The following is a 16,582-nucleotide window of genomic DNA, read 5'->3' on the forward strand; positions in this document are numbered from 1 at the left end:
GTATGCAGTCCCAGGAAACTTCTTGCCTCAGCTAACAAAAAAGAAGCTAGCTAAAAGCAAAGAATTTAACTGTCCCTCTCCATGCTGCACAGCACAGCTGAGAGAACATGGAGGAGGATGTGTGTTTGAACATAGACCGCTAAAATAAGTCCCCCAGCTTCCCCCCCTTCCCCTGGACCTAGCTTCAAGTTACAGGACCCATGTCTGGGCATAAAGCATGGGGATACAGTATCATAAATGTCGCTGTGAGCCTTGCTCAAAAAGACACACGGAGCCAAGAATTTGGGAGAGCAGAAGCAGCAGGGAGAATCTCCCGCCTTGTTTATTACTTTCTATTATATACTTTTAGCAAGGTGACCATGGATTGGAGAGTGGCATTCCCACCTCTCAACCACATTGGTCAAAGGGACTGTCATTTAACCTCCCCTTCTCTTGGAGAAGGAATTCAAAACAACGGCAATATTTACAAAACATGATCTCCTTGTTTACATGAATGAGCGTGAGAAGGTGCACACTTCTACTTGAATATGAATGCTCAGAAAGCTAGGAGAATCTCATGGTGACACATAAAGTCACTGAATGATGCCTTAAGTTTTAGCTTTCATATTTTACAGATTCTGTACTGCATTAGTATATGACTCTGAACTTCATATAAAGTGTTAGCAAGTTGTCTTCACAGTTTAGTTAGACAAAACAATCCTATTCCAGCCTGAGAACCAAGGACACCGTTTCAGCTTCAGTCCCAAAAAGTATAAACAACAGCATATTGAGAACAGCAATCTGGGAGGATGGGACTTCATGACCTGAAGCTGTAATTGGACAACAAACCACAACATGTAAATGGACCAAAACTTATAAGAGTGAAAACATGTCATCTGTCATCCATCTTGGGTGTAGCCTCGGATGGGCTCTTGTACTGCCCAAGTTGTATCCTTTGAAGGCCTTTTTAATAAATACCTACTTTATTCCTTTAACACTGTCTAGCCTCTGTTCTGGGTAGCCTCTCAAGGCATTACCCAAGATAGCACTAAAAGAACTTTATCCCCTTCTATGGAATGTAAAAGTTTTGATTGGGAAGATCCAGCTTGATGTAGTCTTCAAACAATCCATTGTATGGTGACCTAGGGTGACTTTATGATGCTTGTATCCCCAATTGTCTATTCTGTTTGTGCTGTATATTGTGATCTGTACCTTTAAGACTGGGTCCGAGAGCGAAGCAGGGAGAAGGAGAAGCGCCATGTTTGTTTGAAGAAAACTGCCTGACTCCTACACATTCCTTCTCCGGACTGTGTTCGTCTGAACTACGGATAGCAGCGGGACAGAGATCTCCTGTGCTTTTAGTTAGTTTAGCTAGCTGAGGCTGAGAAGCTTCCTGTACCGTTTTTTTTCCTTTTTCTTGGGACGGTTTTAACCTGCTCTGGACTGAAAGACCCAGAGGAGCACCAGGAGCTGACACCTGTGGCCCACTGGGGCCTGGACCTCCAGAGGGACTGATGAGAGACTGAGAGAGCTGAGCTACTGTCACGAGCCAAAGGATGGTCGTGATGGTTCGTTTTGATTTCAGAGTGCAAAAAGAGGCAGTGATAACTTAATTCAAGTGAAATCAATTGTATCTTTATTGATACACACAGTTATGCGATAGAAAAGAAGGGGTAAGAAGAAAGAGAGAGAGAGAAAGGGGGGTAAAGAAAGGGTGATAGCTACCAACTGACAGACGGGAGTCCTCGTGACGCTGATACCAGTAGACCACCTTCGCAGTCCTCGTGGCACGCAGGTCAATGGAGCCGTCGTCCTAAGGGGAGGCCTCGAAAGCCTGCTCTCCTGGTGGGGTTGTTATAGTTCTTTTCGAAGCGAGAGGCAAGATGCCAGGAAGGGGGGTCGGCTTCATGAGCATCACAGGTGTTCTCTCACAATAGAGGGAGCGGTGTGGCTCAGGTCTTACCAAGTACGGTCAGTACAGGAACATCCCTTTGCAAACATGGCCAGAAACCGTAACAGTCCCCCATTGTTTCATGCATGGGTCCCTGAGGAGGGCGTCTTGGTCCAGTGACAGCAGCTGCAGGGAAAACTTGGCCTGTGCTGTGGCTCAGGGTCCACGGGTTAGGGTCTCGGCCTCTGACAGTTGTGAGGCAGAAATGAGGGATTTTTGGACCGACTCTTACACCACCCCGTGACTCATGACTGGTCGGCAGGAGAGCTCCATCAGTTGAGTTCGTTGCGTTGTTCTGAAGTCTTCAGGACTCATTGTCAGTGTCAGTAGTATACCCCGAAAAATAGAGATGAGAGAAAGAGAGAGAGGAAAAAGAAATAGAGAAGGGAAAGAAAAAAGAAGAAATACCATAATGATTAATATTGATTGTTAAAATCTCAAAACAAATCACTATGACAAAACAAATCCAATGACATTAAAATTTCAAAACAAATAATTGTTGTTGATTAATAAAATTCTCACAAAATCAAATAATCAAGACAAAAATCTTAACAATATTAATTAAAATAATATTATTAATTAAAACAATTTCAAGTATTCAAAGCAAAAGTCTTAAAACAATTTTTCAAAAGAGGATTATAGTGATATTAATTAGAACAATTTTCAATCAAGACAAAAATTATTGTGAAACAATTTTCCAGTAACCATGAACAAATTTAAAAATGACTAACACAAATCACAAAAATCAAAATACATAATTGTCTTAAAATATAGGTATCTCTAAGATTTCTTTGTCTTACTTAGGCAAAATCCATTTCACATTCCGCGGCTATGGCCTACTTGTATAGTTTGTCTTGTGTCAATATCTTTAAGTATATCTATTGTTTCTAAGTAAAGAATGAAATTGCTGCAAAACAAAAGCCAATCAAAATAAAGTCAAAAGAAAACGATGGGATGACATAATTTGTTATCAAGGTATTCTTGATTTTATCTAAAATTTCACTTAGATCCTGATGGAGCAACAATTACTTTACCAAATCGGAGTAGGCCATAGCTTGTGGATCAGTGTGTAATTAGATTGTAAAAGCTGGTAAGAAGTAAACTGGAGCTGAAAAAGAAAAATCAAAAGCTGTAATTTTAGTAAAGTTACAAGCACAAAAATTCAAATGATTTTTAGTTTCTAGTATAACATTCTCTATGGTTACAACATCACAAGCAGTCCTAAAGCATACACATCCATTGCCTACATATAAAAGCACTGTTTCAGGAGTCTCATTAGGATAAACTTAAAAATGACAAATATTTTGTTCTATGTCTAAACAAATGTAATTTTATTACTTTCACAAATAAATCTTTGTTGTTCCCAAACAATACAAAAATTCTAAATTAACAGTTTACAATTTCTCATTAATTTGATGGGCCCATTCCCTATACTGGAAAGGATAGAGAATAGCTCCATCATGATTTAATCTTAACACAATAATAGGGAATATCAAATGTACCAAAGCATTACATATGGTCAATACAAAAGCTGTGGCTGTGTTTATAAAAGAGTCATAAATAAAATTCACTAAGTTCAGCTAGAATTGAAAATCTCTTTCGAAATCATTGGCATTGTCCCAAATTACTTTCCGAATTTCAGTAGAAAGACTGCCTTCTTTTATAATTGAGGCAGCCACTAACTGCATCCACAACTAAAACTGGAGGCAGCTAATAGCTAAAAGTTTTGTGATCAATTATCAATTTATGATTATTCACATTTAGATACTGAGTCGTTCTCAAGGCCAATAAGGATGACTATTCTAAATCAATACTATTTAAAATTCTTAATTTTGTTCTTATAACACCAATAATGTTTAAAAATATCACCAGTTTTATCATCGTTTTATGTGGTCTTTATGTCCCTTGGAGTTCTCCTGTGAAAAGTAAACACAACAGAATCTGCCTTCAAAGGCAGAAAAGTTAGTATGAAGGAATTATCCAGGGTGTGTTTATGCTTGGAACTGCCGGGCAAAAAGCAGTGATTTTGGAACACTTGTTAGCCTCCCATCCACAAGGGGTATGAGAAGCCCATTTGATCTTTTCACGTTTTGCCCAGTATGGGACAATTTCTGCAGTAAGGTGAGACTGCTTGGGGCAAAAGGGAGGGGCTGTTCCAGTGACTGAGGCAGGTTTGTCTGGGCTGCCATCCAAGTTCATTGTCAGATTTTTTACAGCTCCGACTGAGGCTCTTTCGGCCACCCCGTCAGGTGGGGGGGTTGAATATGGAATAACAGCTTTAAAAGGGGCTCTCAGGGCAACGGGTTGTTGTACTGACAATCCCGAAAAAGAAAAACCCCATTCCATCTGGAAAGGATCTGTAGGATAAGTAGGACCAAGTGTTTGGTAGGCAGTTGCCTCAAAAATTAACAATTTTAAAGCCTCATGATGAGAATCACCCCATTCCCAAATTTTTCCTTTTCTCAGCAAGCTGTAAAGAGGTCTGGCAATTATAGCAAAATCAGGGATGTGTTTATTGCAAAGCACTAGTAATTCTGAAACTTGTTGCAGTTCCTTCGTAGATTCTGGCATTTTAATTTGATTGAAGGAGGTTATCACATGCATGTCGTGCTTCTTTTCCATCAAATTCCCAGAAATTTTCCTTTCAGGGGAAATTTGTAGTTCAAAGCTTTCGAAGTTGGAGATTATTTTCTGTTGAGGATCTTCCACTTCTTCTATTTCATCCCTACCCACAAAAATATCATTGATGCACTGGTAAACAGCTACATTGTCCGCTATGGGTATTTTTTCTAACTCTTGGGCCAAAGCAGGGTGGGCACGGGTGGGTGAATGTCGGTTCCCTTGAGAAGGAAGGCTTTGCTTTGGCTTGTTGCCTGGGTGCTGAGAGGGGGAGGGTGGGGGGGGGGTTGGATTGTTAGATTGTTTCTGGGCTCACTGCCCAGATTCTCAGAAGAAAGGTGTGTAATTTGCTGTGACTTTTTAGGGAGGGGTTGCCCTGGCAAATTTGGGTTTTGTTTGGGGACCCGTTTTTTAATATCTAATAGCAACAAGTGTTGGTGGCTAGTGATCTGTTTTCTTTTCTCTGGTTTTTCATTACTAGGAGTTTTAACATAGTTGGTCACTTCTACTGCAATTTCACTTAATACATAGACATTACGATCACCGGCAAGTGAATTAGATTGAGGGGCTGGGGGCTGGGAGGGGGTAGTGTTGCCCGATCCGAAGAAAACACAAACAACCAAAGTTGTTTATGCGGTGCTTTATTGAGGGCCCTGGGAGCCGTGGACTAGCGTCCAAGATCAGAGCCCCATCTTACAGAAAATTTACAGGGTTTTTATATGTTTCTTTACATGATTTCTTAATCACTACAACATCTTACTTAATTCTATCGCCTGGTACTGTTATCTTCTTGACATTTAGGTTCTTGCCAACAGGTACATTCCTTAGATAAGTGATTATTCCTTAGATACATTGCTTACACTACAAATTTCACTATGATAGTTCATTTGCAGGTTATATGCGGCCTATCAAGCCTTAGCATGACTACTACGACTAATGTCAACTATAAGGTTCTCTACTAGTTAGATACAGTTTATTTCAATCAAATGGCAACAACTTCCCCCCTTTTGAGCATTCTTCAGTCTTCTGCAAGGATGCTCAATTTTCAGTTGTTATCGGGTCTTCAAATGCTGGATTCTCTTGCCCGATAACATCTTCATACTTCGGAGGAGTCAAGTGAGACAGTTGCATCTCGTTGGTTCTTGTCAAGGCTTTCATTACTCTTCTGGTGCGTTTTGTCTCCTTTTCAATGACTCCTAGAACACACTTATATGCTAGCCAAACAGTTAGTAACAGAATTAAAATCAACAGAATGTACTGTATTACAGACGAAACCCATCCAGAAACCTGAAGCCCTAAAGATTCAAAAATTTTTCCAATCTAATTATGTTGTGCTTCCTTTTCAATATCTTTTGTTTTGGATTCAACGATTTCTAATTGAGAGATATCTTTTTCTACTTCAATAGTCATGTTTGGAATATGGATGCAGCAATGATCTATTCTTGTTTTTAGATACTGACACACACCATGCTCTTTTAGCAGGAGCATATCCAGTGCCATTCTGTTCTGCAAAGTCATTCGGGATGTGGCTTGTAATTGCAAATTTATATCCTTGAATCCTTTTTTGGTGGCTGCTGCCAATCTTTCAGTCTGCCCTAACAATTTGTACAGCATCTCTCTGTTCCTATAAGTGGCTATAGGTGCAAATAGTGATTCTAAAGCCCACCCAAATTTAACTCCGCCATCAGGTTCGTGCCATTCATTTTCTAACTCCGTGAATGCATCTACTTCTCTTTTCTTCCGGTTGGATTTCAGTTTTGATTGTTTCCATAGGGGACAAAGAGTAGGGATTCCTAGAGTAATTTGTGTCACAGGCCCATCTATAGGAATATGAGTGGTCCATTGTCCATGTCCTATTACCCAAACTAAGTTCCCTGGACTTTTAATTGTAGTGTCCTGGCAGCTTACAGCTCTCCTAATTCCGTTACTCCAGAGTGAGTTTACTTTGTCTAGTATTGTATGATTGAATCTCCTGCATTCACATCCCCACTTAAGTAGTACTCTAAGAGGAGCCAAATTGATCTGATTTTCAGGGGTATCACATGTAATGACATTAGTACAATTCCAATTTTCTCTAGCTTCTTTAATTTCTCTCGTAGATGTTTCAGTCTTGTAGACTTCTAACAGGGTTTTATTTTTCTTTCCTGTCCATTGTATACACCAACTTACTGCTCCAATGTAACTGTAGTGTTCGAGTAAGCTCGGACCCCATACAGTCTTCCAATTGTCCCAAATAACTTGTTGCTGGCTTACATTTTCATACTTAACTTCCTGGTAAGGTTGCTTTGTTCTAACTTCTACATCTTCGGTAGCATACAAGGCTGCGTTCCAGACATTCTTTTTGACAGTCACTATTTCTTTTTCTTTTCTTTCAATGTGACATACAGTGGATATATTTTCTGCTATCTCATGTGGTAATGGAATGGGAATTATTCCCCATGGAATTGGTTCGCCCGCCGCTTGTGGAAGTGGCAGGCATGCTGTGATTCGGGATACATTTTGCACCATCCCAAAATCTCTAATCAGCCCTATTATCAGATTTTCCCGTTCATGACTTTGATGTACAGCTACTTCTCTACGCCTCTTTCCTGTTGGGGGTACTATGTGAGGGGGTCTGGTTCCTTGTCCAGCTTCTACAATTCTTATTCCATAATCGGCCTCAATTCCACATATCACTAAACACAAGTATTTTCCTTCAGTAAGACCAATTTGAGGGTTACTAATATTCAACCATCCTATACCTTTTCCAGATTTCTCCCACCAGCTAATTCCTCGGTCTATCTTATCCCATGACTTTGGCTTGTTTTCTTTCCACCATTTGACCTGCACAGTCTGATTACATCCCTGTTTCAACATGAATGGGCAACTCATCTTCAAGGGAAATCCTTCCCACATATCTTGTCCAGCCCAAGGGGGATCTATCTCTACAGATTCCTGGGATGGAGCATCCTTCCACAACTTCCAGGGCACTACTCTCAATGTAATTTGTTTATAATCAAAGCTTTTCCGGGATTTTACAATACACATGTACCTTTCCATATCCTTTTGACTGACTCGCTTCAGCTGTAATGTGGTGTTTCCTTTCTGTGCATCCTTATCCCAAACTGTAGTAGCATTTGCTTCCGGATAATCAGCACCTTTCTTCCAGATTGCTCGCACATTCCGGGCTTCAGTTTTCTGGTTATTTGTTATTACACAGGTCAGGTTCACATCCATTCCTTCCATGACACCGACCACTGGTTCGGTAACTGCAACTACAATAAAATCAGAACCATTAACACGGATGGGTTTCGTCAACACCAGTAACAATATAATTAAAAATGCTACTTTTTGTGGAAAATCATCCGCGTGGGAGAGACTAACTGTGCCCCCCATTGCACCGGGATTTTCTTGACCCGAGTGTAATGGATCCATGAGTCGATTCCTTCGACCTTTACTGCCGTGTAGGTTGTCAGGATCACTTGATGCGGGCCGTCTCATGCTTCCTTCAAGGGGTGGGTGGACCAATTTTTCACGTACACTTGGTCTCCTGGTTGAATGTCATGCACCGGATTTTCCAGTGGCATGGGTCGGTTCCACTGCAAGGTTCCCCTTAAAGCATTAAGGATTTTATTTAATGACATGACATAACTGAATATTGTTTGATCACCTTGCACATGCAGATCCCCTTTTAACACAGTAGCATGGTATGGTTTCCCGTATAGAATTTCATATGGGCTAACTCCCACCCGCTCCCTGGGTTTGATTCTAACTCTGAGCAATGCCAACGGCAATGCCTGTGGCCACTGTATTTTTGCCTCTTGGCAAATTTTCTTAATTTGTCCTTTGATCGTTTGATTCATCCGCTCCACCTGGCCACTAGATTGAGGTCGCCACGGGGTGTGTAGGTTCCAGGATATGTCTAGTACCCTGGCCACTTCTTGTACAATCCCTGCTATAAAATGTGGGCCTCTATCTGATGACAGTCCTACGGCACTCCGAATCTTGGAATGATTTCCCTCAACAGTGTTTTGACCACTTCTTTTGCTTGATTTGTTCGGCAAGGGAAGGCTTCAGGCCAGCCTGAAAAGGTACATACATACACTAAAAGATATTTGTAATTCTGCGCTTTTGGTAATTCTGAAAAATCCACTTGCCAGTAATCTCCTGGTTCTGGTCCCATCTGCAATTTCCCTAGCTGAATCTGTTTTCTGACTATTGGGTTATTCTTTAAACAAATTGGACACATAGCATTTACCCGTTTCGCCAATGTTAACATCTGGTTAGAAATCACTTCTCTTTTTAGAAATTTTACCAATGCTTCCGCTCCCCAGTGGCATTTATTATGTTCTGTTTCCAGGATTGCCTTCATGATTCTGGCAGGCACTACAACTTGTCCCGTTCCTGTTACATACCATCCGGTTGCATTTCTTTGGGCTAGCAGCAATGATGCCAGTTTTTCATCATCTGGAGAGTACTTTGGTTCCTGCAATAGATGTGGGGTTACTGGGCTCACCTTAGTTGGTATCAGGGCCATTTGAGTCCATACTTGTCTGGCTATATCTCGGGCTGTCTAGTCTGCCATCCGGTTCCCTTCGTAGATCTTTCCTTCTTCTTTCTGATGTCCTCTAACATGCATCACTGCCACCTTCACAGGTTGGTGGACCGCATCCAGTAGAGCAAGAATTTCAGTTTTATATTTGATAGTAACTCCCTGAGAGTTCAACAACCCTCGTTCTTTCCACAAAGCTCCATGAATGTGGACAACTCCGAACGCGTATTTGGAATCAGTCCACACATTCACTTTTCTCTCCTTGCTTAATTCTAAAGCTCTTGTTAATGCAATAATTTCTGCTCGTTGGGCTGAGGTTCCGGGAGTCAAGGCTTTTGCCTCTACCACGGTTTTTACTGTTGTTACAGCATACCCTGCATACCTGGTTCCGTTCTCCACAAAACTGGATCCATCAGTAAACAATTCCCAGTCCGGGTCCTCCATTGGGGTATCCTTTAAATCGATTCTGCTAGCATGCACCTGCTCAATCACTTCCATGCAATCATGTGCCAGTTCTCCTTCTTCCTGCTCACTGCGGAGAAATTCTGCTGGGTTAACATGATTAGTCATTTTCAGTTCCACATCGTCCTGTTCTCTCAGGATGGCTTGGTATTGCAGCATCCTGCTGGACGAAAGCCAGTGACCCCCCTTTTGTTCCAGAACTGCCAGTACCATGTGAGGCACGAATACCTCTATCTTCCTCCCCAGAGTCAATTTTCTGGCCTCCTGGATGAGGATCACTGTGGCCGTAACTGCCCGCAAGCATGACGGCCATCCAGCACTAACTGGGTCCAGTTGCTTCGAGAAATACCCCACCGGGCGTTTCCAGGATCCGAGTCTCTGAGCCAGTACCCCAAGTGCTAATTTTTGCCTTTCATTCACATATAGCTGAAAGTCTTTGTTCAGATCTGGGAGGCCTAACGCGGGGGCCTCCTTCAAGGCCTGTTTTAAGTCCTCGAAAGCCTTTTTCCTTTGTCGGTTCCAGTGTAGCTGCGGTTCTTTCAGGGCCTCATATAAGGGCTTGGCTAAGAGGCCAAAATTTAAAATCCACAGCCTGCACCATCCTACCATTCCCAAAAAGGATCTCAGTTCGTGGTGATTCCTCGGCTGGGGTATAGCACAGATAGCTTCTACTCGATTGATTCCCAGTTTTCTTTGGCCCTGTGTAATTTCACATCCCAGGTAAATAACACTTTGCTTTACCAATTGGGCCTTCTCCTTTGATACCCGGTAACCAGCTTGGCCTAGCATGTTCAGCAGTGCGATTGTCAATTTGAGGCAAATTTCTTGTTCTTCTGTTGCTAGAAAGATATCATCTACATACTGCAATACCACATAAGAGAAAGGAGATTCTCTTACCTCCGTTGTCTTCCATACCTCCAATTCCTTTGCCAGCTGATTTCCAAATATCGTAGGACTATTTTTGAAACCTTGAGGCAGCCGAGACCAGGTGAGCTGTCTCTTTCTTCCAGTGTCGGGATTCTCCCATTCGAATGCAAAATATTTTCTGCTTTCCAATGCCAGAGGGATGCAGAAGAATGCATCTTTGAGATCAATCACAGAAAACCATTTAAATCTTTCTGACACAGATGTTAACAATGTGTACGGGTTAGCCACCACTGGGTGGATGTCCTTTACTATTTCATTAATAGCTCTCAAATCTTGTACTAACCTGTACTTACCATTTGGTTTTTGTACGGGAAAAATTGGAGTGTTGTATTCTGACTCACTTTCTTGTAAAATTCCTTGGGCTAGGAACTGAGTGATCAAAGGTGCTACCCCTTTTCTTGCTTCCAATTTAATTGGATATTGTTTTACCCTGACCGGTTTTGCCCCTTCTTTCAGCTCTACCACCACCGGCTCCGCTGCTTTGGACCGTCCTGGATTTCCCGTTTCCCATACCCAGGGAACTACTGCATCTTCAATCTCCTTAGGTATTGGAGAGGGGTCTACTTCTTTAATCACAAAAAGCTTAGCAATCTCCTTTTCTGGGAACTCTAATTTTACCCTACCTTGTTCAAAGGATATTTTGACATTCAAAAATGACAGTAAATCCCTTCCGAAAAGATGCTTAGGGGAGTTGGGCATATATAAAAATTGGTGATCCCACTCTTTTCCTCCAAATTTTAAGTGTGAAGGCTGCAAAAAGGGTCTTTCTTCTACTTGCCCTGTTGCCCCCACTACTTGTATGGTAGTGTCACTCAAAGGTCCTAACCGTTTATTCAGAACAGAATGGGTAGCGCCTGTATCTACTGTAAATGCCTGCTTTTTCCCATCAACTTCAAGCACCACAGTCAAACCTTCTTCTAGTCAGCTCTGGTTCTGATAGTTGCTCAACACCAATGCCTGGGCGACCCCTTCTGGATTCATCGGATAACCCCCTGAATTACCAGATACCCCTCCCAGCCCAGCTTTTACAGGACACTCATTTTTCCAATGTCCTATTTGTCGGCAGAAAGCACATTGATTAGAGGCAAGCCCCCCTCGTTGGAGTCCTGGGGAAACCATCCCTCTTCCACTTGTTCCCATGTTTTGAAATCCTGCCCTTCCTTGCCCTCGGCCCCGTCCGAAGTTACCTCTACCCCTCCCTCTACCAGCATTCGTTTGCTGCAGCACAGCCAACAGACTCGCTTGTTGCTTTTTACTAGCTTCTTTTTCTCTATTATTATAAACCTTCCAAGCTACTTCTAGCATTTTATCCAAATCACGAGTATCCTGTCCCTCTAATTTCTGCAGTTTCTTACGAATATCTTCCTGAGTCTGACCTAAAAAGATTAAGGCAAGCTGCAGTTTTCCTGCTTCACTATCAATCTCCAAATCTGTGAATCGCCTGGCTGTTTCTTTAAGTCGTTCTAAAAATGCCGAGGGTGATTCATTCTTATCTTGTCTTACTGAATACAATTTTGACCAGTTTAGTGTTTTGGGCATTCCAGTCCTAATTCCCTCCACTAACAACTCCTGATATTCCCTGATAGATTCCTTCCCCTCATCCCTATTCGGATCCCACCCTGGATCATCACTAGGCACCAAGTCTCCCAAGGTTCTTCCGCCTGGATACAGCCTGATCATTTCCCGAGCACGCTCTTTCATTGCCCGCAGCACCATCTCCCTCTCAGTGGAGTCCATTAAAGTGTCTAACAAAACTTGCATATCGTTCCAATCTGGATTCTGTGTTTTAATAATCATTTTAACTACCCGCGCCACTCTCTCAGGATTCTCACGGTAACTCCCTGCTGACTGTTTCCAAATTACCAGGTCTCCTGGGGAGAAAGGCACTTTCACAAGCACTTTCCCTCCTTGAGGTCCCATAGCTTCCCTTAAGGGAGCAATTAGCTGGGGTTCCCCATGATTCTTCCGTCCTTGCCTAGTTCGTGCTGCAAGCGGGGTGTTTCGCCGATTTTGGGGAGAAACAGGGGAAGGGGTTGGAGGACGCACAACAACCCTCTTAGCATTCCCTGGCATTACTGTTATATTTGCCACCTCCTCTTCCTCCTCTTCCTCATCTTCCTCATCTACCTCATCTACACTGCTCTCCGGTAACGCGGGATACAGGGAGGAATAGGGTGAAACAGAGGGGAGAGGGGAGACAGCAGGAGGAGGTGAGACAGTAGAAGACGCTGAGGCAGCAGGGGACGCTGAGGCGGCAGGGGATGCTGAGGCAGCAGGGGAGGGTGGGGCGGACGGCGCTCCGGGTGACACCATTAAAGACAAATCTTCCTCTGGTCGAGAGGTCAAGGCTAAGCACTGAACACATTTAGATCTCCCTTTACAGCCCCCGCACCCAGGTTCTTTCATCTCTAATACCATTATTCCACATTCAGTCTGCCACTCCTTTTTACTGTGCAGTAAGTAAAACAAGTCCAAATACTGTACTTCATCCCATTTTTCATTTTCCTTTAAATACTGCATTAGTGAATTCAGGGTATCATAATCCACAGTACCATTTTCTGGCCATACTGGCCCCTCTCGCTCATATTCCGGCCACCAATGATTACAATATTCAATCATTTTATCTTTATTCATCTCTTGGAAAAACCTTTCACTCTTCCACCTTTTCAATAAACATCCTAACGGAGTATTTGCAGGTATACTCTTAGAGAACTGAACCATAGACTTGAGAGCTCCAAATGGCATTTTGAACCGATTCCACCTACAGCCGTACAACGAATCAACAACAACTAATGTGCAGCAGTGTACAAAACAATAGTCATCCAAATCAATATTGACAATTCAACAAATCAATCACACCATATATTCGCACTCACACAGCAAGTAAATACCAGAATAAAATACCAGACCAATACCAGACCAATACCAACTTGCCGCTTCTCGACGCCGCGAGGGGCAAGTGCCGGACCTGCGCAGCTTTCGCCGCGTCTGACAGCCGGCGCCTAGGCTTCCCAGACCAACCAGACGTCTTAGCCCAACCCGGCGAGGATTGCCACCTCGGCTTATGGGCAGGCACCCAAACCAGAAAAATAAAGCACCTTCGGGCTTACCTTTCGCAGTCGTCCGCCAGGCGCAGGGGTCGGGCACGAGCCGATGACTCCCCGAGAATCACTCGGTGCCGGCGTGGAGTGGATCGAAACGCGAACCGCCCCAGCTGCCTTCGGAGTCCTGCCGCGGTCGCCAGAAAACTGTTGCCCGATCCGAAGAAAACACAAACAACCAAAGTTGTTTATGCGGTGCTTTATTGAGGGCCCTGGGAGCCGTGGACTAGCGTCCAAGATCAGAGCCCCATCTTACAGAAAATTTACAGGGTTTTTATATGTTTCTTTACATGATTTCTTAATCACTACAACATCTTACTTAATTCTATCGCCTGGTACTGTTATCTTCTTGACATTTAGGTTCTTGCCAACAGGTACATTCCTTAGATAAGTGATTATTCCTTAGATACATTGCTTACACTACAAATTTCACTATGATAGTTCATTTGCAGGTTATATGCGGCCTATCAAGCCTTAGCATGACTACTACGACTAATGTCAACTATAAGGTTCTCTACTAGTTAGATACAGTTTATTTCAATCAAATGGCAACAGTAGGATAAGGACTGAAACCACGATCTGTAGATCTGGTTGGTTCACTTGGGTTTCCGAGGGATCTGTCTAGCTTTTCTACAGAACTTAAAACAATTGCTATAGGTTCAAGTGATTCCAAAGGCTTTTGAATTAAAGGAATCAATTTCAGGCTTTGCAGGCAATTGCATTGGAGAGTCATCATGTATCATTTGCAGGCAGGCAGCTTTGTGAATGTTTTCCATGGGCTGTTCGGGAGTACCAATTAAAGTTAAATGGTCTCCCTTTTCCAAGGGGTTATACCCCTCTGCCCAGTGAGCTGAGCATTGAATCAGGGACCACGAGTTATGTTTGTCTCTTATTGTTAAGAAAACTCCATGTCCCCAATACCCACTAACTTCTTGTTCTGTCAGTTTAATTTGATCTCCACCACCGAGAGATGCTCGGGAAACATATTCTGTCTCTGATTCATGAGGGAAATGCGAGTACTCTCCTTTTAACTTAGATAATTCAGTGGTGGTGTCCGGGATTTCTTTAGTGATTATGTGTAGGTCTGAATTTTCATCAATATAGTTGCATTCTGTTTTAACTAGAGGTGTTGTGTTAGGGCAGCAGTGTTCCCTATAATTTTTTACTAACACCAGTTCTTTCTGGGGGTAAATCTGATAAATGTGAGGAGTTTCTTTTTCTTCTGCCTTTTTTGGGAAGTCAGCATTCTCTAAATTTTTAGAATATTCATCTCCCAAGGCAGTCCGTAGCAAATTATTTTCATCTCGCAGCAAATGATTTTCATTTTGCAAAATTTCAACTAAATTTTGAAGGGAGTCAATTATTGGGTTTTCTTCACTTCTTCGCTTAAAGCGAGTTTCAACAGCTGCGGTAAGGCAGGCTCCCAGAACTGAGCAGAGTATGGTTTTATTTTTGCCCAGTTTAAATTTTGTTTCATGTTGTAAAGAACATGCTTTATCAACCACACTTTCCAAATTAGACCAGTTATTATTAGCCCAAAATTCCACCTCTGGAGAGGGTCTGGCATTGTGTTTAGCTAGTAGAGCATAAAATTCAGTTTTATGTATAAAATCATTAGTCATTTTGTGAAGGGGATCAGAAAACCACTACAGGGAGGTAATGCTTGGTTGTACACACACAGCTACGCTGCGTCTCCCCTCTTTCCCTGGGGTGGGTGAAGGACAAAACCTGTCTGCTGAGGCACTGTTTAGTTACATCAAGGTGTCCCTTCTCTCAACAAGACAGTTCATACACACAAAACAGTTTCTCTTTTTGCACTAGGATATCTTTTGTGAAATCCTGAAGAGAGATACACCTCAATAGAGTATAGGGATGCTTTTTACCTAGGTGTCTACAGTATGCGAAGAATCAGAAAAGCCCCCCTTGCTTTCTAGCTTCGTTCACCGAAGTGACGGGCTAGGTGCGGCTGAGGCTAATCTTCCTCTTCCTAGTACAGACTATAGACAACCTGCAACCCCTCTGTCAATCAGGACCCTGTCACGGTGACGCCAATTTAATGTCACGAGCCAAAGGATGGTCGTGATGGTTCGTTTTGATTTCAGAGTGCAAAAAGAGGCAGTGATAACTTAATTCAAGTGAAATCAATTGTATCTTTATTGATACACACAGTTATGCGATAGAAAAGAAGGGGTAAGAAGAAAGAGAGAGAGAGAAAGGGGGGTAAAGAAAGGGTGATAGCTACCAACTGACAGACGGGAGTCCTCGTGACGCTGATACCAGTAGACCACCTTCGCAGTCCTCGTGGCACGCAGGTCAATGGAGCCGTCGTCCTAAGGGGAGGCCTCGAAAGCCTGCTCTCCTGGTGGGGTTGTTATAGTTCTTTTCGAAGCGAGAGGCAAGATGCCAGGAAGGGGGGTCGGCTTCATGAGCATCACAGGTGTTCTCTCACAATAGAGGGAGCGGTGTGGCTCAGGTCTTACCAAGTACGGTCAGTACAGGAGCATCCCTTTGCAAACATGGCCAGAAACCGTAACAGTCCCCCATTGTTTCATGCATGGGTCCCTGAGGAGGGCGTCTTGGTCCAGTGACAGCAGCTGCAGGGAAAACTTGGCCTGTGCTGTGGCTCAGGGTCCATGGGTTAGGGTCTCGGCCTCTGACAGTCGTGAGGCAGAAATGAGGGATTTTTGGACCGACTCTTACAGCTACCCTCAGCAAGAACTTTCTGAGTTTGCCATCTCACTTCAGAGCAACAAGAAGTTTTATTGTTTCATATTATTAATTTTTGTGCTTGTGGGTACTTTGTCTGTTAAATAAATAGTTGTAACTTTGTGCGATACCTCTGAGGCTGGTAATGACAGACCCTACAGCCGTGGTGGGCCACGCTTGAGGCCCTATGTTAGCAGATATGATAGTGACATCTGCTCCTGTATCTATCATCCCACTTACCTTGATGTGGGATGCATTTGCTGGAGGCATGGTAAGAATACAAACCATGTTTGGTCTTCCATCAGA

The 16,582-nt window shown here is 43.0% G+C and overlaps 1 protein-coding gene across 1 annotated transcript; it reads right to left on the reverse strand.

Annotated features, from left to right (window-relative positions):
- Positions 1-5,140: 5,140 nt before the first annotated feature.
- On the reverse strand, positions 5,141-14,126 carry LOC134565114 (uncharacterized). Its single transcript, XM_063424517.1, has 2 exons — positions 13,580-14,126; positions 5,141-8,140 (listed from the first exon to the last, which is right to left on the reverse strand). Exon 2 carries the CDS (start codon positions 8,027-8,029, stop codon positions 5,870-5,872), a length of 2,160 nt encoding a protein of 719 aa, XP_063280587.1. The 5' UTR covers positions 8,030-8,140; positions 13,580-14,126; the 3' UTR covers positions 5,141-5,869.
- Positions 14,127-16,582: the final 2,456 nt, after the last annotated feature.

The sequence above is a fragment of the Prinia subflava genome (assembly GCF_021018805.1).
Source record: "Prinia subflava isolate CZ2003 ecotype Zambia chromosome W unlocalized genomic scaffold, Cam_Psub_1.2 scaffold_33_NEW, whole genome shotgun sequence".
Lineage (NCBI taxonomy): Eukaryota > Metazoa > Chordata > Aves > Passeriformes > Cisticolidae > Prinia > Prinia subflava.

Excerpts from the sequence above, each read along its gene's own strand:
- LOC134565114 (XM_063424517.1), bottom strand. The coding sequence starts at position 8,029 with ATGAGACGGCCCGCATCAAGTGATCCTGACAACCTACACGGCAGTAAA.